The 22,620-nt window shown below is 37.2% G+C and overlaps 1 protein-coding gene and 1 long non-coding RNA gene across 5 annotated transcripts in view; one reads left to right on the top strand and one right to left on the bottom strand.

The window, feature by feature from the left end:
• LOC107838354 (uncharacterized) overlaps positions 1-22,620 on the top strand; it is a 117,969-nt gene that overhangs the window by 21,212 nt on the left and 74,137 nt on the right. The gene's annotated exons all lie outside the window — the stretch shown is intronic.
• Positions 289-22,593, bottom strand: LOC103150204 (septin-6). Of its 4 annotated transcripts, XM_007569716.2 has the most exons (11): positions 22,486-22,593; positions 19,835-19,949; positions 17,285-17,480; positions 15,303-15,489; positions 13,336-13,497; positions 11,869-11,965; positions 9,767-9,935; positions 9,555-9,687; positions 9,278-9,468; positions 7,785-7,824; positions 4,220-5,097 (listed from the first exon to the last, which is right to left on the bottom strand). In XM_007569716.2, the coding sequence occupies exons 1-10, from the start codon at positions 22,513-22,515 to the stop codon at positions 7,821-7,823; spliced, it is 1,284 nt and encodes a 427-aa protein (XP_007569778.1). In that variant the 5' UTR covers positions 22,516-22,593; the 3' UTR covers positions 4,220-5,097; positions 7,785-7,820. The 4 variants fall into 4 exon arrangements, with proteins under 4 accessions (XP_007569779.1, XP_016535978.1, XP_007569778.1 ...); XM_007569717.2 differs by lacking the exons at positions 4,220-5,097; positions 7,785-7,824 and adding an exon at positions 289-1,370; XM_016680492.1 differs by lacking the exons at positions 4,220-5,097; positions 7,785-7,824 and adding an exon at positions 2,322-2,765.

Below are 22,620 nucleotides of genomic sequence, written 5' to 3'. Positions count from 1 at the left end.
TTACATGTCATTAATTGGAATTTATTGTGGCAGTTATAAATCAAAATGCTTATCATAATCACAAATTTGTCACCATAAATGATGCAATAAATGCCCATCCCTAAGTTTAAGGCTAAAGTCAACAATAAATTATGTTCCAAAGTTGCCAAAACTTTGTTATATATTAAAGTGTTTTTTGCAAGTTCAAATACAATTTCTTCCAAGTATTTAGACTTTTTTTTTTTATTTAACAGAAACATCTGACAAAATCCAACAAAAACCCGGCAAATAAAAGACAATAGCATTTCTATGTTGGATTCATTTTTTTATTCAAAATGTACATCAATGGAATCAAACTAAAGCAGAATACTGAATCATTTGCAGTGTAATAGAGGTTTTAACAACAAGAGGTGAAGGCAGATACTAGGAAAAAAATCAAAAACATGTATGGCAACTGCTGACACCAAAATGTCACTTTTAAACTCCAAAGAACCACATCCAAACATTATAGGTAATAAACAACAAATCTCCACTTCAATACACAAAATATATCCTTATAAATTATATAAATGCACGAGTATTTTTAATACTCTTCATCTGGGTATCTGTTCAACTCATTTGGCAAAGTGGGAGCTGAAATCATGGGACAGAGCAAATATACAATGATTAAACGCATCATCATTTTCTTTTTAAGAAAAACATCAATGAAGGGAACAGATGGCAGAGCTCAGATATTCAGGGAGTAAAAACCAGAAAAATCACAGCAGTTATGAAACTTAAATAAAAGATGCATGCAAAATATGGAGTAGGCCAGTTAATGTTAAAGCACGACGTGTAGTAAAAGCCCCTCGCATGTGACCTCCATGGTATTTAATGAAGATACCTGAACATGGGAACCGCAGTAAATGCTTTGGCGTTTTTATGACCAGTTTATTTTCAAGTGGATTTTTTTTGTTTTCTTTGAAAGAAAAAAAAAAGAAATTTCTACTCATTTATTCAAGATTTTGTCCTTTGATTTAATGCGTTTTACATTTTGAATGAGTGCATAGTGCAGGTCATGTTGAATTTAAATAAAAAGATCATGATTTTACCCGTGAGTCCTGAAAATGTGTGAACCCCCTCCTGAAATCCTCTGCTAACCATAAGAGTTTCTCTATGTACATTAAGACATAACAGCAGATTTTAATCTGTCCCTGATTTTAGAGCTTCACTAGGTGGTCAGAAATACCATGCGAGTCCACATAAGGCCGTATCAAACAAAAGGAAGATGCGATGCAGAGAATAGAAAGGCTGACACAACGAGAAATGAAAAGCAGGAAGAGGTAAAGGGTGCTTAGTTCTTGCTGAAGCTGCAATCCCCTCTTCAGGTGGCCAAGACAGATTAAAAGAAGCTAAAGAGACAAAGAGAAAACAAAGCCGGCGGTTAGAGCAGAGGGCAAAACATCTGCAGAAAAAGAGTCAAAGTGAGCCTGAGCAAGAGAAAGTTTAATATAACTTAAATCTGAACACAGTTTTCTTACCTACACTGCACAAACACAACATATTATCAAGTATTTCTGTCTAGTTTCAAGTGCAAATATCTCAGTGCATTTGAAATAAGACAAAACTAACTTGTCAGTAACTTTTCAGCAAGAAATAGGCGATTGTTTTGAGTAAATAATTCTTTAAAATTTATGAAAAAGTTCTAGTTCCACTGGTAGATTATTAAACAAGAATGTTTTCCCATATTATAAGTGAAGTACTTTTTCATCCATATTGAAAAATTATTTACATTCCTATAGTTTACTGGAAAGTTACTTATTTTATCTTATTTCAAGTACTAAGATATTTGCACTGGAAGTTAGACAGAAACACTTGGTAATATTTTGTGTTTTTGCAGTATGAGTTTTGGTTTGATGAAGAAAAAAATCTGAATTGTGAGAAAAAATGTCAAAAGTGAGATTTAAAAAAAGAATCTGAATTCTGTGACTGAAGTGAAAAAAAAGTTAGAAATATTTTTTGGGAATACATTTTTTTATCTTGGGGAGAAAAACAAAATTCCTATTAGAAAAAAGCCAAAATTGGGATTTATGTAAGAATTCTGGTAAATTGGAGAAAAGAAATTAAGAACATTTTCAAAACTGAGATTAGAAAAAAAACTGAATTCTGTGATTGAGGTAAAAAAAAAAAAAGTTTTAATTTTGGGGAAAAACAGAATTCTGAGAAATATGCTAAAATTCTGGAGGGAAAAAGTCTCTTTTTTTCCCCCAATGGTCCTAATATTCTATCATAAAATATATATTTTACTGGTAATAAATAAAATAATAGAAAACCTGCTTTCTGTATTTATTCAAATTATTATTTTTATATTAAAATGTGTTTAATGATGTCAATGATTAAAGCAAAACCAACAAAAACCTGTAAAGGACTCAATACTTTCCCCAGGGCTGTAAAAGCTGTACACATATATACATATAAAAGTTCTGCAGATTCTGATTTTAGCGCTGCAGATTCAAAATATCCAACTATAAAATGAGAACTGAACACCTTCCGTGACTAAAGTGGGACAGACGTTAGTCACAGCAGTCAAACAGCGCAGCGAAGAGTTAGAAAGCTGAACTTCAGGTCAAAGCAGCGGTGAAGCGACACACATCAACCCATGTTTAAAGCTAACGACTGGAAACCCTGAAGCAGATGGGGTCCGCAAAAGCCTCGGGTGACACCTGAGGCTCACAGCGCCCCCCAGAGGCCGGTCCCTTAGCAAAGCTGGGGGGCAGAGAAGCTACTCCGTGCAGAGCCACGGATTGCTGCAAAGGAAAGTGAAACCACACACACCAGTGAGCTGAAAGATGGATGAATGCAACGCCTCTTTATCCATTATTTCACCATGCTGTTGGGTCATAACTGTGGAAGTCCATTACCGCCAAAACTAAAACTTTAACATGACACAATAAATCATCAAAAAGCAGCTATGACATAATTAAGTCATTTTTGCACCAATGTTTTCAGATAAAGAAGCCATACATTTATGTAAGATAGTATCTAAGGATGCAAAATACATCAGCCGATGTTAGTCAAAATGTTAGTCAATTTTACCATATCTGTGCTGGTCCAATAAGTAAAACTGGGCCGATATTAACAATCACTGTTTATTTCAGTCTTGTCATTTGTGTTTCCAGTACAAATGAATGCAAAACTTTGTCAATATTCCACTAATATTGAAAAAAGTACATATATATTTGCAGTTGCGGTGTTTTGACTTTATATCTTTGTGGTTTTATGACGCAAAGCACTTTGAACTGCCGTGCTGCGAAAGTGTGCTATACAAATAAACTTGAGAAGCTAGACTGATAAATATGAAACGCAACTAAAAATCACACATGAAGAAGTTTGTTCATGCGATAAGTCACTAAAAAAAAATGCAACACCATCTTCCTTCTAGCACTTCCTGTTGTCTTCTTTGCGGTTTGTGCCAGTGGCAACAAACTGGTTGTTGATCATGTGATGCAAAAAAAAAGTTTTGAGAGATGAACCAATTTTAGTTGAAGTGAAAAACTACCTCATCCTAGTGCCAAAGCATTTTAGCAAAAAAAAAGTTTGACGCATTTTCATTAAGCAAATTTATTAAAAAAATGCTAAATTGTGTAATTATATGGTCAATGGAAACACAGCTAGTGTCAATGGTGTGATAATGTGTAGGGAAATTTATAATACACATTGTGTCAGTAAATAACGGTTACCGATCACAATAAAAATATTAATATTGGGCATCGATGTTGGTTCAAATGATCAGATCAGTGCATCCCAAACTACTTATGAAAGTGTCTAAATATTTTGAGATATTCAAAAAGATATTCAATATTCTCAGAAAAGGCAGAATAGAAATTTATTGCTTCTTTACTTCAGTGGGAAAATTTTATATTTAGTTAAAATAAACTATTAAGTTATGGTATGGTAATGACTTTTTCTGCATGTCAGTGGTAGCAATGGGCTTCCGTACATTAAATCCACCACAGCCTGAAACAGATGAGTAATGCTCCAGAGCGTCATGGAGGACATTGGTTTGATTTTGAACAAATCTGTAGGGCTGATACTCTGATTAAAACACCCAAAAGATTAAAACCTCCCAATTTAAACAATATATCACCAGAAAACTTCAACTCAGTTTGATTTTCATTTAAAATCCATCACAAAATCTAAGCAGGCGTTTGTTACTTTACTCGTATGTTTGTCAAACACAATGATCATGGCCACAGCGGCATCATTTGGTGAAAAATTGGCCTTTATTTTCTTTAGAAAATGTTATTTTATGTGTAGCACTAATACAAACATTTGCCCCTGCAGTTCAGCGGACATCATGATTATTTGACTTTAGATGTGCCTACATATAAAAAGTACAAAAGAAAGGAAAGTTACAATTGCACTGATGACACTGAAATATACTTCGAAACACATCACATCACATTTGAGTGTAAAACAAAGTGCAAATATGAAAGCTAATACAAGTATGCAAATTAAAACATGACAATGAATGAGGTATGCGAGAAGTGGCAAAAGATATCGGGCTCGCATCTAATCATGCATCAGGTTAAAGTCAACAGCATAAAAAAATTGGCAATAATTGGAGAAAAAGTAAAGATTTCATGGGATTTTTTTCACATTATTTTTCCTCTGTTATTGGCAAAAGTTACATAACAGCTAAATTTCTTTAAAATCTTCAACCGGATGCATGTTTTCTTTAGCCTCAACACATTTCTGCCCATCACACCAGTAGTCATGTATGTTAATATTTTAACATCATGCAAAGAATCGCTGAATATGAAACAAATATGGAATGTAAATCCACATAAAAAAAGAAGAGGGGAGACTTTAGCTGAATGATCACTTGCAAATAAAAACAACCAACAAGCATCATTCAGATAAAAACAAAACCAAAAACAGTGATGTCAAATTGACAGCAATGCCCAGCGTCTTCCACAAAAGCAGCAGAGAGGAGAGGGGACATGTGGAGGAGGGTGGAGTTATGGGATTTGGGTGCAGGCGGAGGTGAGGGAGGGGGACTGGAAAACATGATGGGGATGGAAGCTCATTCACAGCAGGATTGCCACAAGGGAGGGTTTTTTCTACAGGAGTCCTTAGCTGGAAACGAGAGAGAAGGGCTGTTAATGCTTTTTGTACAGACAGTTATAAAAATCAGCACATTGACATTAGACAGCAGTCAGGAGAAAACATGCTTCTAGAGGCGACCCGTCAGGCTCGGGTTAGGGTCGGGCTGCGGCCGAAACAAAACACGTCTCATTTTTTATTCTTAGATAATGAAGTTTCAGTCTACAACCTGCTTCCTTTCAGACTGAGCTGCTGCAGCCTGAAGTGACACAAATCAGATTTTGTTTTGCCAAATATGTACGACTTGTACATGATCTCCAGTGTGAACTGCAAACAATCTGAAAGTGTCCTGGATGCGCAGCAGAGGGCGTCGCACAGAGAGAGCGTGCTCAGTGTTTGATAAGGAAGAAGAAGTGGTGCTCAGTGTTTGAGGAAGTAAACGTGGAGGCTAACGGTGGAGCTTTGCTTACGATTTTAAAGTTGTTACCTAAACGCAGCCAGCACATTAACAACCTAATCCTCATTATAGTCCGTCATGGTTGCTTTCTTTTTGCTTGTGCGCATCAGGATGCAGAATAGTGACGTTTGTAGAGTATCAGTGACGTTCAAGTCGGATGAATGCGACCTGACCGTTCAGACTCAGGTCACATTTGAAAAGATCGGATACGTATCGGCTTTAGAACCACATGTCCAAGTGGCCTAGGGTCGCATTCGAAAAAAATCCGACCTATGTTATTCAGTCTCTCATGAAAAAAAATCAGACACAGGTTGCATTAAGACAAAAAAAGAAGATTGGAATTGGGTCACTTCAGGCTGTAGTGTGAACGTAGCCTTAGGGTCTCTGTCACTTTAAATCTAAACAAACTGCTGCTGGCCACGCCCCCCCAATTCAAATAGCTGCAAACAAATGCGCAATTACACAACAATACATCTTTGAAAAGCAGAAGTAGAGCTCCCTGCACAACCAACAAGAATGCAGCAACTTATTTCTGCATGGTAAGTCAACAACAAAACACTTATCTTTTCCAGCAGCCATTGTAGAGCGCATATAGAGGTAAAACCAGCTGACCAAGCATGAGAATTTGAGTTTGGGTTGCTAGGTGAGAGATAAACTTCACTGAGGTTGCTAGGTGACGGGCAAAGCTTTGCTGAGGTTGCTAGGTGACGGGTGGTGCCTGGTGATTTGTTTTTAAATGGCTTGTTTTCCAGACACCAAAAAAATATTAACTTACTGCAAAAAAAGGCAGCAGAGTGTTTTTTTGTTTTTTTTTTTAGAAGCAATTGAGACTCGAATGGAAGCATAAAAACATGCAAAATGTGAATTTATCATAACAGAGCCCCTTTAAGGTTTGAGGGTTTTGTTGTCTCTCTTGTCTGACAGCATTTTTATTTTAGAAGTTTCCACCCAACTAAGCCACAGATGTTTCTAACTAATTTATTTTTCCTCAGTGGATCACCATCAAACCCATAAACTCCTCTCTGTGTGTTTAGCTTTTGAATCCTGCCAAGGCCAAGAGGCAAAGTCACCAAATATCTGCAAGATCAACAGATCTCCACAGACAGAGAGGTGGGCTGAGGTTCCTCGCTGCTCTGGAACGACCCGCTGGGTCTCAGTTCGGCCCTGAATGGTTCTTTGTGCGACGGCCGGGTCGGGCCCAACTATAGAGAGCCGCATAAAAAGAAAGCTTTGTGGTCTGAGGGAGGAAGATGGGAGCGGCGGGTGTTTGGGGATCTAATAAACTGGTTCATTTAAACATTTCAGTCAGCAGAACCAAAACCAATCCAATTTATCAGTTTGGAAAGATGCAAGTTTAACTAAAACAGTAAATATTTGTAACTTAACGATTCGTTATACTTTAAATATTCTCACATATTGTTGAAGAAACCTTGATGTTTATGGTCGAATAATACTTTGGAATATAAGATACGATGTCTTCACAACCACAATCTGATGTGTTTTCTTGGGATTTTATGTGACTCACCAACAGAGCATGTCACAAAATGACACATAACAGGCTCGGGCTTTGACTAGGCCATGCCAACACATAAATATGCTTTGATTTAAGCCATTCGGCTGCATGTAGGTCTGACATGATAATACATTTTTCTGGACAATAAATTGCCCCAGTAATTATTGTGATACATAATTGTTGTTGTTTTGAGACTTTTTTCAAATAATGTACTGAAAATAATGCAAGTTCATCCTCTCAAATACCAATAAACTTAATTTTGTAAAGAACACTTAACGCTGGACCTAGAAGGTATCTTATTTATTAGAAAACAAACAAAAGCGGAAAAAAAAAAAGAAAAAAAAAAAAGACTTGCAACCAAATCCACAAATAAAATAAATGATGTCGTCTCTTCAAAAAATATTAATCAGGATCAAATTTAATTCATCAATTCATCATGCAACTAATTAATTGTTTTTTGCAACTGGCTTTAAGCTGCATGTGTATATTTAACTCCATCCATTTTGATGAAAAGACGTATCATATATTTCAGGTTTTTATAATGAATAAAAACATGTTAGATATTTAATCTTCTTATTAATTAAATGCTACTTTGCATTGGTCTGTTATATAAAATCCCAATAGAAAACATTAAAGATTAGGTGTAAATACTTCTGCAAGGAAGTCTACTTCACATTTGAATCGATCAGCTCATGCACATTTTGAATTTTAATTTTTATTTTGATTTGACTTGATAAGGGGGCGTCTTACCAGAAAAGGTGCCTCATGCAGCGAGTGTGGGAGGAGTTAACTGGAAAACATTACGATGCAGTAAAGGTGACACATGCGCTCACAAAACACACAATCTGCACAACAAGCAGCGACAACTAACTGCGTCCTGCGACTTCAGCTGGAGGTTAAACAGGTGCGATCGTTATTTCATTAGAGCATCAAGTGGATGAACTCAACTGCATTTATTTTAAAAGAAAAAAAGAAATTGGCTGTGATGGAAATAAAAAATAAACAGGGAGAAATGAAGTTGTGAGAACTTTCAGTGCAAATGTTTCCTTCCTTTTCTAAACAGGCACATTGGCGGCCACCCGGTGAGCCGATTGGGTCCTTAAAGCGAACAGAACGATCCGACGGCAGATCAAACATACGAAGAAAACCTCCAAATAAATTAATTTTTACTGCAGTAAAACGATTTCACACTGAAATATTTAGAAAAATTAAACCTTTAATCTTTAAAAATCATGTTAAAATTTTTTATTGCTTTTATAAAAATCATTGATTTTAACTATTATTGGTATTAATAGTTTGTCAATAAGTTTTGTCCAGAAATATTGGATTGATTTGGGCGTAAGTTTTAGAGGGGTGAAAGACCCAACATGCAGAAATCAACAGGATTTTTATTTAAATTGTCCTAATGTTTTACAGTGTTGTGATGTTTAAGTGGCCCGCAGCATCACAGGCCCTCTCAGTAACTACCAGCAGGCAGGAGGCCATTATACACACATTTCATCCTGTGTTTTTACAGTAATGATTAGTTTAGCAATCAATTATTCTGACAACTGGATAAACATTTTGCAGATTTTTCATTTAACCACTAAATAATTTTATATGAAATATAATTAAAAGATGCAAATTAAACAATTCAATTCCTGTTTAAAATAGAAGGGATGATATTTTAATGCCTAAAATGAGAACAAAAAGCTTGATAATTTGTATGAAAAAATGCATCTTTTGATGAAAAAATTATCATTAATTCTGCTAACAGTGACCATATCAGCAGAAAAGGCTGATATTTTGACTACGTTTTGGATTGACTAATAAAGTTTTCTACCAGTTAATTTAGGAGAGGAGTTTGTATTTCTTAACATAAAATAAACTCAAATTAAAGGTCTGATTTTTAAAAAATGTTCCAAGTGAAATTATGATACTGCAATAAAAGATTTATTTATTTTACGGCTTTTTGAATATTTTCTTTTTTACTACGGATGCCAGTAAATCTGCCTGCATCTGTACCTGAAAGATGTGGACGCACACACTGCTGCTATGCTCGATTTTATTGAAAAAGCCTTTAACAAATACACAAACTAAGGATTTAAATAAGTTAGATAATAACCTTAATACATTAAAGGTGCAGCATGGCAGAAAACAAGTAAAAATGTGAGAAACCTTTGCCAGATAAACATAAATAATCCTTGAGGAGCAGGTTGGACCTCCTGCATCTTTAGTGTGTGGGTAAAGAATCAGATACTCACTTTTTCCTCTCTTTGTCCCTTTTGAGCGTGGTGGAGCCCCCTGCCTGCTGAGCTTGGTTCTGCAAGAGCTCTGCCGCAGTCTTTTTCTGTTTGAACGTGTTGACTTCATCGTCCAGGGACTTCTTCTTCTCCTCCAGCTTCTTTTTCTCGTCCTGATGGAGCTTCTTCAAGCGGTCGAACTTCTCGTGCAGCTGTGCGACGATGAGCAGAAACAGGAAGTTGGTGTGGATCAGAAAAAGGAGCAGAAACAAAGCGAGGCGTTTGAGTTGATTTTTACCTCCTTCTCTGCCTCCTTGAGCTCGGCCTCCTTCTCTTTAACTCTCTGGACAAACATCTGCCTCATCTCTTCTTCCTTTTTCTGCAGCTCGCCCATGAACTCGTTCCGCTTCGCCTCGTACGTCTCCTGCAGACTGGTCAGAGGGAAAAACTGTTACACCGGGAGAAAGCGGAGCGAAAGAAAATCGACAGACCTGGAGGTGAGTCTGCTACCTGAAGGGCTTGCTGTCGGGATCCGTGTCCTTGAAGCCCATTTCCTCCAGCTTGCAGCGGCGGTACAGCTCGTAGTGGCGCGTGTGGGTCTGTTCTCGCAGATCCTCCATGTTCACTCTGATCAGCATTTCTCGCAGTTTCACAAAATCACAGTGGTTTTCGTTTTCCACTGAGGGGAACAAATAAAACAGAAAACACATCAGGCTGCATCTAAAATCAATACAAATCAATAGGAGTAAGAAATAAATCAATTAACTACAAGATAAATTAAAACAAGATCAACAGTTTCTATTTTTACGATTTATCGTTTTTCTCTTTCTACCAAAAACTGGGTGACAAAAGTTTTCAGTTTGATGCTTTGGTCTCAACTGAATTATTTAGTTTACTTCATAATTAACTTTATTTGTTGTTTTAGATATTTAAAATGTCTTCCAGTTGCAGTTTGAAATGTTCATCAGAATTGAAAGTTTATTGATCTCTGAGAATGAGCTCCTGCATTATTCCTTATTAATAACTTCTGGGACAAAACGTCATCGTGACGGGCCTGAGGAACAGACACGCAGGCTGAGCTTGGACTGCCCAAACAGAACCAAACTCTACTAAACAGTTCCAGTCCAAACCAGAGAAGCGACCGCGTCATGTGGCTTCTCTGTTTATTTTATTGCAGCAGCCATGTGACAGCATGTGAGCAGGAACGCAGCCAGTCTGAAGCAAACTGATCCGACGTGAGATCAGGATTTGTTCCCTCTTGGATTGAGACAAACCTGCAGCAGCTCTGGCATAAACTCTGCTTAAAATCCACTAAACTTCCAAGTTTAGAGTTTGGGTCGCAACAAGTGAGTCGGAGGTAAAGATGATCATCAACCAGTCAGCCGAAATAATCATGACGGATGCAAAAAAAAAAAAAAAAAAAAAAAGCTAGGTAGCTATTAGCAGCTAGTTAGCGCCTCGAGTCAAATTTAAGATGTCTGACTGAAAACTACAAACAAGATTAAATAGTTCTGCCACGACAACATTAAGACCTAATTACCGTATTTAACTCGCTTACTTTTTTTTAATTAATGAACGATTTGCGTAATTTTATGGTCAACGGAAACACAGCCAATGACGTAAACATACGAATGTTCAGACTGCAGTGGCTTTTGAAAGTATAATCATCTGGTTTAGGACCTCATATGAGAGAGACACAAATCCGATTTATTTTTGGATGAAAACATTGGAATTGCAGTGTTCAGACTGTCGAGAAAAAGTCGGATATGGACAAGAAAACAGCGGATTTGGGTCACATTTACCTGCTGTGTGACCTTAGTTCACCTGGAAAATCTACAATCACCTGATGCTGAACTAGGAATAAAAGTTTTGCTTAAATTAAGATTCTGCTGAAAGTTAGTTCTTCAGGGGTCTGTTTAGATTTTAATGTCAATTTTCTTCTTTTTTTCTAGCATTAAATTTCCAAAGTTCTCAGTCACTTTTAGGCAAACCTTTTTAACAATAACTACAATAGTTTGGCGCAGACAAATAATTTTACTGAAGTCAATATTCAAATATAGAAACTGCAATGAAACAGATTATATAGGTTGGATGGAAAACCAAACAATACATGGATGGATGCAGACAACTTCAACAGAATTGGAAAAGTAACAACATCTGGAAATCAAGTATTTTTTCATGTTATATTTAATACTCCAGACTTTTTCAGACTGTACAGGAACTCTGATCCTTAATGACTTTTCTCCAAAAAAGCTAAATCCTGCAATAAAAACTTAATTTCTCATAGATATTGTCATGAAAACTGGCTGTAGAGTATGAGTCGATGTATGCCTTGAGCATTGCTCCGTTAACCCTGTGAGCTAAAAGTCCTGATGCTGAAAACATTACAAACCCTTTATCAAAGATCCGTCAAGAAATCAATCTAAAATCAATATAAAGCCATTAGTGGCATAAAAAAATGTGCTGCATTGATGGAGAGGAAACTGGAGGGAATGAGGTCACACAGCGAGTTCAACTGTGAGAGCTGAGGGGAAACAGGAAGTGGCTTCAGTAGCTCTGCAGACGGAGCGCGCACGCTGTCACTTCCTGTGCTGGAGGTGAGACGGGCTTACCCTGCACCGTCCCCCAGGGATACTGCCGGGCCTTCACCATCTTGTTCCCGATCTTCACCTCCTCCGTGCTCCCCACCACGGCAAACGGCAGATGGCTCTGCAGCAAAGACAGCGCTGTTAGCGTCCCGCTACACCTGCAGGCGCAGGTGGCTACGCTAGCTTCAACGGTTCAGCAGCAAAGCAAACACTGCAGGAATGTCGAGTCCAGATCGGGGTTAATGAACAGCTAGCAGAGCTGCTCCCACGCGACCGACTTCCTGCAGCGTGAATCGACTGATTGTGCTGCTTTCCAAACATTTCTCCCTACATGTGACGGCCTCCAGTCCAGACCATGTGAGCAGAAAACAAACACAATGCCTGCCCTCACTCATAAGATCTTTTAACACTTTTCAAGTTATATTTGTTTGTTCAGAAAGACGGATTTCCATCACATTCATTAATTATAGCTTCAAGTAGAAAGGCATGGAAGCAGAAAGTCCAGGTGTCAAAACTGCCTTTCTGGGACTTTCATACGACTTATTTTAGTTGAGAACAAAAATAAAAATGATCAGAACTGAGCAAAACTGAACCGCAAAGAATAAAAATGAAAAAGGGCAGAATCACATAAAACAAGATTATTTTATTTGTCATTATGTTTCTAGAACAAAAATGGAGAGATAAATAGATAAATAAATGATGCCCAACTCTGAGTGTCTGTAAATCTAAGTTTTCTCTGGACTTATTTGCAGATTAATATACAGATCTGGAAAAAACTGCATTGAACCTCATGCAGGTTCAATGCATGCAGGTTCAAAACCTCCTGGTTTTTCCACCAAATATTCATTTCTGATGTCTTCCTGAGTTAAAACATTAGTTTGTTGTTTTTAAATTAATATAAACTTGTTTTCTTTGCGTTATTTAAGGTCTGAAAGCTCTGCATCTGTCATTATTTTGACCATTTCTCATTTTCTGCAAATAAATACTAAATATTTTCCTAGAAATTTCAGACACGCCGTCAGCAGTTCATACAATAAAATAATGTTCATTTTACTCAGACTTATAACTAAAATTAGAGAAACTGATCATTTTAAATGGTCTTTTATTTTTTCCCAGAGCTGTGTTTTCATGTGCATTCTTGATATTATTTTTTACTTTATATTTAGTCATATTTAAATTACTTGCAATATCAACACAATGATTTTTTAAATACATTTTATGCCATTTATGGTGATATTCATATTTAATTAACACTTTGAATTCAGTAAATTTCTCCTTAAGGATCAATAAAGTATTATATTCTATTTGGTTCAGATCTTATAATATTTTTCTTTTTCATCTTGGAGGAAAAACAAATATCCTCCTTAACTTAAATCTGATAGTTTCACTCATCAGTAGAAGGCGATTCTTACTTTAATCATCTCCAGCGGCTTTTTAGTCAATAATTTATAAGTGAAAATGTAAGAAGTGAGGAGGAAATGTGGGCCTTACGTTCATGGTGGAGTTGATTTCGGCCACGGACTCGTCGTCGGTGGGGAACTGGTAGATCTGGACGCCGTTGCTGACCAGTTCGCTGGTGATTTTGATCTTGAACTTGGCCAGTTCGCTCTTGGAGATGGCGTCCGATTTGGCAACGATGGGGATGATGTTGACCTGCAGGTGAGGAAGAAGAGAAGAAGCTTTAGTTGGCTAAATTTAGACCGTCTGAAGGCGCTCATCAAACGGGCTTCTGCTCTGATTCTGGAGTCCAAATTTAGATAAAGGCTCACAAAGGAACAAACACGTTAAAAATCAGCCAAGTTTACAAAAATGTTTAGAAATCACTATCTCTGAGGGAAACATGTGAACATTAGTTTAGCAATTGATTTTTCTATCAATTAATCAGGCAAAAAAAATTGGCATATCATTTATGCCTTTTTTTATACAATATTCAAAATATATAAAATTGCAAAAGAACAAATTTAATTATTTTTTTTAAGAAAGAAAACAAACATATTACCTAAAAAGCATTCCTTTAGTAAACACTTGATTGATAGTAGCATCTGCAGCTAAAAATAATAACTTCTGACAGGAACCAGGGCTGAGTTAGTGGATCAGCCCTGGTTTAGTGGAGCACGCCCACTCTTCAGTGTGGAAGTCGATGTATTGGACTCAAAGTCAGCCATGTTCAGAACCAATGAGATGATCAGAAAGAAACCAGAGGAAGCACAAAGTTTAAAAGAAGACTACGTTTCCTACAGAGGCTGATCCTGCCGGTCGCTACGGCAGAGAGACTATCGGACGTTTCCAGCCTGAATATTTTGGATAAGGGAAAAAAAAGATTTATCAAATTAGCAAAGAAGTAAAACGACTCTGTGCCAACTTCAGCTAACAGAAGCTCTAGATGTAACACAGCAGCTTCAAATGTCCTGTTTAATCATCTTGCCCTTTAACCTGCGTCTGTCGTTCTGGATCTAAAAACACTGGCGACGTTCTGGAAATCTCAGACTTAAGATAAACTTTGTTACAGTTTGTAACAATAACAGTGCAATATGAAATGCTGAAGCCAGTTTGTTAAAATGTCAACGCCAAACACTTTATTTTTGACCCATTTATCAATCGGTCAATTCAAAAATACACTGTAATGATGTTAAACATAAAGGCCTGAGCTTTTCTCATTGTTTAAACTGCAGATTCTTCCTTCTCTAAAGAAACGCTCAACTACGGTACTATAGGCAATAAAATGTTTATTTTCTCATTTAAAAATGTAACTCACTTGTTTAATTGCACCTCTTAATGTATTTTTAACATTGTATAAAATAAACTTTAGTGGTTAAATGAAAATGCTACAGAATGTGGCAATTGTTTTTATTTGATTAATCGTCAGAATAATCAATGACTAAAATAATCATTAGCTGCAGGTTCAGTTAGTTTCTAGTTTGGACGCCTCCTTTGTTCCTAATATGAATAATTAATAATCTGTCGGAGGAGGACTGAATATTTTAAGTAAGAAAAATAGTTTTCTTACTTAAAAATAAACCTGAATCTGCTGAAAAGGCATCAAAAAGTCGGTGCAGTTCTATGAAACCAGGAAACGGGCCTTAATGTGTAGCATATCCATGCTAGCTTCACAACCAAATGAAAAGAGAAAACATCGAGTTTTGATCTTTAATCTTTGCTAGTTGTGCAAACAGATCCTGCAGGACGGCAGGAGACGATCAGGCAGGGTCTGTTTTCTGTTGCAAAACGAGAATCTTCCTCCCACGCAACATTTTTCTGCCGTTTGAACGACATGTGAGCCGCTTGTAGCTAAGAGCGACGAGCGCTCTCGGTCATGGGAACAAAAACAGGTCGTTCCATCATGTAACACCCCCCAGGATGAATATCTCAGAGGAGGAGGAGGAAACGCTGCACTGGGTCACACAAACACCAGACATGCTCTGTGCTACAGTGATTCATGTGTCGCTGTCGGAGCTCACCTTGCTGTCGAGCTTCTTCATCGTCACCAGGTCCAGGGATTTCAGCGAGTGTCCCGTCGGAGCGATAAAGTACAAGCAAGCGTGGATGCGGGTGTCGTGGTAGCTGTGCAGCGTGCGTTTGATCTTCAGCTCCTCCTGGAGGTACGCTTCGAACTGGGCATCGATGAACTCCACAATGGATTTGTAGCTGGACAATGAGAAGGATGGGGAAGCCGTTCAGCATTTCCTCCTTTTGTTAAGAAAGCTGGTTATCAGCAGGCGGCTGCTCCGTTTAACCCAGCAGGTCCGAGTCACTCCAACAAACAACTACACACAGCTTTGACAGTAGATTTTCTTTTAACTTTCGCCCCAAAAACACTTTCATTGATAAAGCAATAAAAATAAAAAAAGACAGTTTAAATTCACTATTATATAATTTATTACTGTAATAGTAAGTATTAATAAAATATTAGGTATTAAAGCATTAATATTGCCAGACTGACATGCTTTGAAGCCTTGAAGGGTGTTTATGTGAAATAATAATAAACATTATAATTTCTTTTAACCACATAAATTATGTTTGTATTTTATTGAATGTGAATTTTCTTTGCTATTTTGAACATCGCTGTAAAGATGCAGCTTGAACAAAAATTCCTTATAATATTCTGTGAAGACTGTGTGATAATATTCTACAGAAAATGTTTGAAATGTCTCTCAAATACATTTATGAACAAAACAGACAAATAAAATCCCCCAATTTTATTAACGTATAAAATAAAAACCAACCTTTGCTTCAGTTACACAGATCAATCATTGGCTTTAGGAAACAATAAATATTCAAAGATAAAATAAAAAAAACGTCTTTTAGGCTTTAAATTAAACGTTATTTTAAACTTCATAATGAAACTCTGCAGTTTGAATATCAAGCATTTAACGACTCCTGTATCTTGCTGAAAAGCTGCTTTTAATTTAGTTTTATTTCAAATGTTTCAAGATGTTTTCACTATAAACCAGAGCAAAAGGACTTGGTAAGATTTTGTGATTCTGCAGTGTATGTAATTGTTGTGTTAATGTTATAAAACTGGTATTTTCTCATAGTGACTCAGTTATTACTGATAATTTCCAGTAACTCTCCAACAGTCACTCAGTAAATTTCAACCAAATTAACTAATTCTGATTAAGTTTATAAAGTTTTCAATCTACAAGAATTAAAATAAACTTCATAAAATTGACAGAAAAATGTAATTTCTAACCCCGTCTTTACATGTCGCATGAAAACATGCAGATGAGGGAACATTAACCCGCTATGCCATCATACTAAAGGAATCTCGCCTGGCCTGCAGCAGGTCAAAGGTCACATGACTCCAACTGGGTTTGTTCCTGTTTAACGCGCTGCAGGACGTTTCTTCTTGAACACAGCAAAGATGGGATGAAGCTACAGATTTAGCGTCACATGATAGCTTCCCTCCCTGCAGGTGAAATGTGAGCCTCTATCAGCCGTGAATGTTTGGAAATAAAATATTCCAGGCGAACAAAACCGACCCCTGGGATGCGATACGTTTGTGATGCCAGCCTGGAAACCACCTACATCTAGTTTTTCTTTATAAAAGCATCTGAAACCATCAAACCTGAAAGCTTAGAGCTCTCTCAGGGTTTCCCTCAGTGTATTAGAAGCCTGGCGGGCCACCAGGCTTTACTTATGCCCCCACCAGGCTTAGCATTGCTTATTTATTTCAGGGTTTTTTTTTATGTTTGCATTTTTTTTAAGACTTTCTAGTTGGTGTTCAGATATTAATCTTCCAATCTTCCAATAATACATAATTATCAAGTGATATTTTCAAATTTTCTATCAACTTTAAACATTTTTTTAACTCAAAAACACGATGAGCTGCTGGGTGAATCCCTGCTGAGCGCCCCAACCACCAGGCTGTTCTTGGGGAAACCTCGTCTCTGGTTGTATTTTCTGTCAGGAATAATCATGACCGCGTGGTGAGGCTCGTTACCTGTCCTCCTTGTTGATCTGGTCTCCGAAGCCCACCGTGTTGACGACGGTCAGCTTGAGGCGCACGTTGCTCTCCTGCAGCTCGTAGGTGTTGGACTTCAGCGTGACGCCTGGCTGGTTGTGCTGGGTGGGCTCGCCCTCAAACTTGGTGTTGAACAGCGTGTCCATCAGAGTGGACTTACCCAGACCCGTCTCACCTGGAAAACAGAAACACAGCGTTACATTAGGGGAGTCCAAAGTGTGGCGCGGGGGCTGTTTGTGGGCCCTGGACTGATTTTGTGCGGCCCCCTGACTGCAATTTAAGAGTAATACAAATGCAGCCTAAAGGATTGACGTTTTTATTTTTAACTGGAGCAGAAAGATTACAGATCAGTTTGAATCGTCTTAAAATATAAAGTATTAATCTTTAAATAACCACTTTTCATTTTTTAGCTGAGACATCTATCCAGTTCCACAATCTGAGCGACATAAATCTTTCTTTTATTTGCTATGTTTTTTTCATTTAACGGAACAAATTAGCAAAACTCTTCTTACGTTTTGGCTCTACTACCTCTTTCCAACACTTACAAAAAAAAATACTTAATTTCTTTAATTAAAACTATTACATTGTCAAATTGGAGGGAAAAAAAGTAACTCACAATATAACTTTTTATGGAAAAAAACATCTTTTTGACCTGGAAGACAATTCTGCGCCATGTAACAAAAGGTTTGAACGTGCCTGCTTTAAATCAAAGAAATTAAAACATTTAAATGTACAAAATCATCATCACTCTGTCCTCATTCACTTTAAAAACAAAAATGTCTAAGTCAAAGACAGGTGGCTTTTTAATCAGCTTTATTTTAAGCTCCTTAGACGAATTGATTGAATCCAAAGCAGAAATGAGGAATAAATCAGGTGTGCAGATTTAATGGCAGCCTGGAGGAGTTTTTACCCTCATTTTAATGCTTACAGAAGTCGTGCATTCTGCCTGCTTTCTGGTTCAGACCATCAGATGACTCAGATGTGGAGCTTCCTCAGTCAGAAAATCTATTTTCATTCTTCACAGCCTGACCTACAGTCTGTGCCAATTACATAGGAAATATCACCAGATCAGATAGAACCAGATCAGCTATATTGTTGTGGTTTCAAAACATATTAATGTATAAGAACGTCCTAGTCAAAGTCCAGGCCTAAATTCAACTGAAAATCTGTGGCAATACTTGAAATTTGATGTTCACAGACTCTCTCTGACTGACTGAGCGAAACCTGAGCTACAAAGAAGAATTGGCGAATATTTAATTCTCCAAGAAGCCAGAGACAGAACCCAAAAACTTGCAGCAATCAAACTAGATGTGAACTCAAGCAGACAGAACAGGCGAATGACAGATTCTCAGATTTTTTTCTAGAATATTTTAAAAGCAATATCTCGTTTTCTTTTCACTCTACATTTATTCAACACTTTATGTTGATCTAAACCATAAGATCACTTGAAAACTTCTGTAAGTCAATGTTTATAACTGAATTTCTGCAGAGAAAAGCTTCTGGTTCTCCCTCCCATCATTGTAAAGTAATGACTAAAACTAAACTAGTCCGAATGAGTTTTCCAGGCTGACAAAATCTAAATCTCAATCTGCAACAAGCTGCACTTTTAGAATAAAACAGAAGGATATCTGGCAGAAATGTTTTGAGAATTAGTTTGCCATCTTTCAAATGGAAAATTTATAAAAAACAAACAAACAAACAAACAAAAAAGAGCTTAGATGTATTTTTTTAACCCCTCCACCTACATGGGATCTTTAGTAGAGAAAAAAGACCAATGGAAAGTGGTTAAAGTCATAAAATGACTCTTAATGTTTATTATTTTCCCTATTGTTATGATCAGCAGGGAACATGGCAAGAGGCTGAGAGAGGGGGATTACGTTCAGGAAGCAAATCCATTCAGAATACAAAACGACAATGGAAGAAAAACATCTTTAAAAGAAAGTGCGTTTTAATAATCTTTCTGTCTAAAAAATTTTAATAAATAGTTTGGGGATGCAAAATAAAGATTTATCATCGCAGAAAACAAGGACATTTCATCTGGACTTGTGAGAGGAAAATGCTTTGAAGGCGTGTTGATGTGGTTGACTGTGGCCAGAAGAAAGCCATATTGTTTACACTCCGTCATGCCAATGTGTCAAACAAAACATGGGGAACAACATAATTAGATCTACCAGTAACCACCACAAAGCATAGCCTCCAATAAGCTTAGTAAAAACTAATAACTGCGAGTTAACTAAAAGAAATGCAATGCATCTACATCCAGATGATACCAGATATTTACACACAGTAAATATGTTTTTCCTCACTGTTTGAAGTTAACCGAGACCAAACGTTTTATCTTTTAGCTTAGTTAGAGCGACCAAAATTATTCCTACTTGCTAAATTGTTCTTGTACCTTTGTCACTATGGTAACTGAAACAGAGCCCATCAGAGAGCATAGACAGTAAGGTGTGATTCCTCATGTGAAACTAATATCTGGTGTTATTAAAGCTGGTAGACAAACAACATGCAGAGGTTTGTGGCGCTCACCAACGCAGAGGATGTTGAAGCAGAAACCACGGTTGACAGACTTGTTGACCAGCTGGTCAGGCATGCTGTCAAAGCCAACATGGCCGGCCAGAGGCACAGCGCGGACTCCTTCGCCCTAAAAGCACAAGAAATCAGGTTAGTGTCTGCAGTTCCAAAAACTCCCATTTATCTCTGCTCGTCGCTGCATCAGCAGCTGAAACTCGCATTACCTCGTCCTCCATCTTATCCGACTGACAGCGAACCAAACTGAATTCAGGTGCAGTCTAACTCACTTCCTGTTTTCAGAGCTGCAGCGCTCTTCCGTCAAAAATCGAGACAGTTCGAAACCACAAAGTACATATATGGAAGGTAATGGCTCCTCTTTTAGACAACAAAAAGAGGAGAAAATACCGGCTAATAAAGACCGAATGTATTTTATCAGGATTTTTGTAAAACATGGTGGTGCACGGTTCTGAAGTGAACTAAAAAGTTGCCCGGTTGTATTCTGTCCTTTGCTAAGGTACTGTAAAATAAAATCCACTTTGACCAACTGTCTTTCAAACAAATGTAATTACTAAGCAGAGTATTAATGTGTTAATTTGAGTGTCATTACAAATACAGCTGTTTATGACAGTCTTAGAGCAGGGCAGTAAGAGTCAAAAGTATTCACAGGCCAAAAAAGTCCCCTCAAAATTTAAGCAAATAAAGTAGCCAGATTTTATTTTAACTTTATATAGATTTTTTAAATAAATGATATTCATTGCAGATCTAAAACTTAAAAGGGATTTTGCACATTTAATGTATTAAAAGAAAGGCATCTACTTTTCAATTTATTTTAGGTTTGATTAAACAAATTTATTTTCAGTAATAAGAACAGGATTTGACTCACTTTTTTCATAATGCTTGTTATATTTAGCCAAGTTTCAAAAAGACAAAAAAAGCTGATATGGATGTATAAAAGTTGCCTTTTCAGGAAAAGGATCTGAATAAGCGTGATTCTGCCTTTTGTTAATGCTTAGCTGTAAAAAAAAAAAAAAAACTTAACGTTTTCTATTGCAGAAAAATTATGTTCGTAGTAATTTTACCTCAATTACAATTAGAACGGTGCTGCACAAAATCACGCCAAGGGCCACTAAAGGCCCGCACGCCTCAGTTTGGATACCCTGTCTTATAGGTTAAAACACGGTAGTGTCAACCTGAAAGTTTGTTCTTTTTTTTGTCTTAAATCAAGTGTAAAATATGTGGTAAGACTTGAAATGTTCAAATATTCTCTCTATTGACAACAAGGAAAAATTTGGCATAACCCAAAAGCAGCTGAGATTGCATTAATTCAGAGCGTCAGAACACACACATGCCACACCTTTCAGATTTATATTTGTAACACCAAGTATCCTTTTCCTTCAGCTTTATCATTTTGTTTTACTCTGGCCTGACCTATCACATAAAATCCCAACATTCATTTTTGTGGCTGCAACATGACAAAACGTACAAGATATGATAAAAATAATGTTCAAAATGCAACTTTTTAAACTGTGTGTGGTTGTCAGTGAGTATTTGATTGTTCCGATTCGTTTTTCCTGCAGGCTATGTTTATGTTATGAGCTGTTGGGAAGCAAAGAATTTGCAAAAGATGCCAAAAAAGCTAAATCTCTCCAGCAGCTAAACCTCAGACAAACCGGCCATTATGTGGCTTAACATAACACAGTGCTGTTGTCCAATTTGGCAAAGGCTTTGAAAGAAAACACACTCTCAGGGTAAATTTAAAATAACTGTCCAATCTGATGGTACTGAACAGTTGCGGATTGTTTGGATGACTTGAGCTGGGTTTAAACAGCTGGGAGACTGTTTGGGAAACTGATGGTAACGAGACAAATAGCCTCTATATTTCTGCAGCATTCCTGAAATCATCATCCTTGCTTTTCATGACACTCACAGCCAAGTAGCACACAGCCGGTTTCATTCATTTGGGCCACAAAGGGAAATCAAACTGCACAAGGCTCTGCTATTCTAAGCACTCCCTCTGGGTTAAGTGGCTTCCTTTTCCACGAAAAAAAAAAAAGAAACAAGTGAACATTTTGAAAATACAAGCTTTTTATACTATACGTAGCACGCTTTTTTCCTTTTTTTAAATACTAGTTAAAGACGCCGCCGTGTGAAAGTTAACGGGACTTGAACATAACGGAAATGAGAACCGAAGCTGTGCTTAAATGGGGGCGTTGAGAATGAATGGCCTACCTACGGTTCTATGTGGGTTTTTAACGGTGCAGAACCGACTACGTTACATTTTTTGACAGTATTTTACAAGTCGACATTTTGTTTTGGAATAATTATGCTAAAGGTAGCCTCGCGTGAAATCAAAATGGGTCAAACAGAAACATTTCAACAGATGGACGTTGGGTCTTTACTGAAAATTGCTTATCCAAATCGTTTTTAGTGCACATTCTAATTTTTAAAATCTGTATAATTATTACTGAAACCGTCTTTAGCTTGCTACTATAGGTTTTTTGATGGAATGGAGCACGAAAACGGATGTTAGCAGGATAACCCTTCTACTGATTCTCATAATTCTCCCCCTCTGTAACAAAAAGCTACATCAATATATAGTTTTCTTGCGACTCGGATGTGTAACACGTGCATAGTGAGATTATCTCTGTGTAAAACGGGAAACTTACAGCTTGCCTTGCTATCTCAGTGGACGCCATGGTGAGTGCTGTTAGCTGGAGAACAAACCCTCCGCGGCTCTGAGGTTAGCAAAGGAAGCTGCGCCGTTTACGTTATACTCAAAGCTGGCCTGCTCGGAACGTACC

The sequence above is a fragment of the Poecilia formosa genome, unplaced genomic scaffold (genome assembly GCF_000485575.1).
Source record: "Poecilia formosa unplaced genomic scaffold, Poecilia_formosa-5.1.2 Scaffold244, whole genome shotgun sequence".
In the NCBI taxonomy this organism is placed as follows: domain Eukaryota; kingdom Metazoa; phylum Chordata; class Actinopteri; order Cyprinodontiformes; family Poeciliidae; genus Poecilia; species Poecilia formosa.
Note: the sequence above shows the minus strand (reverse complement) of the source record. Positions and strands in the feature narration are given on the sequence as shown.

Excerpts from the sequence above, each read along its gene's own strand:
- LOC103150204 (XM_016680492.1), bottom strand. The coding sequence starts at position 22,515 with ATGGCGTCCACTGAGATAGCAAGGCAAGCT. Across the intron at positions 13,498-15,302 it reads TGAAGAAGCTCGACAGCAAG|GTCAACATCATCCCCATCGT; the intron begins GTGAGCTCCGAC and ends CCTCACCTGCAG. Across the intron at positions 11,966-13,335 it reads AAATCAACTCCACCATGAAC|AGCCATCTGCCGTTTGCCGT; the intron begins GTAAGGCCCACA and ends TCTTTGCTGCAG.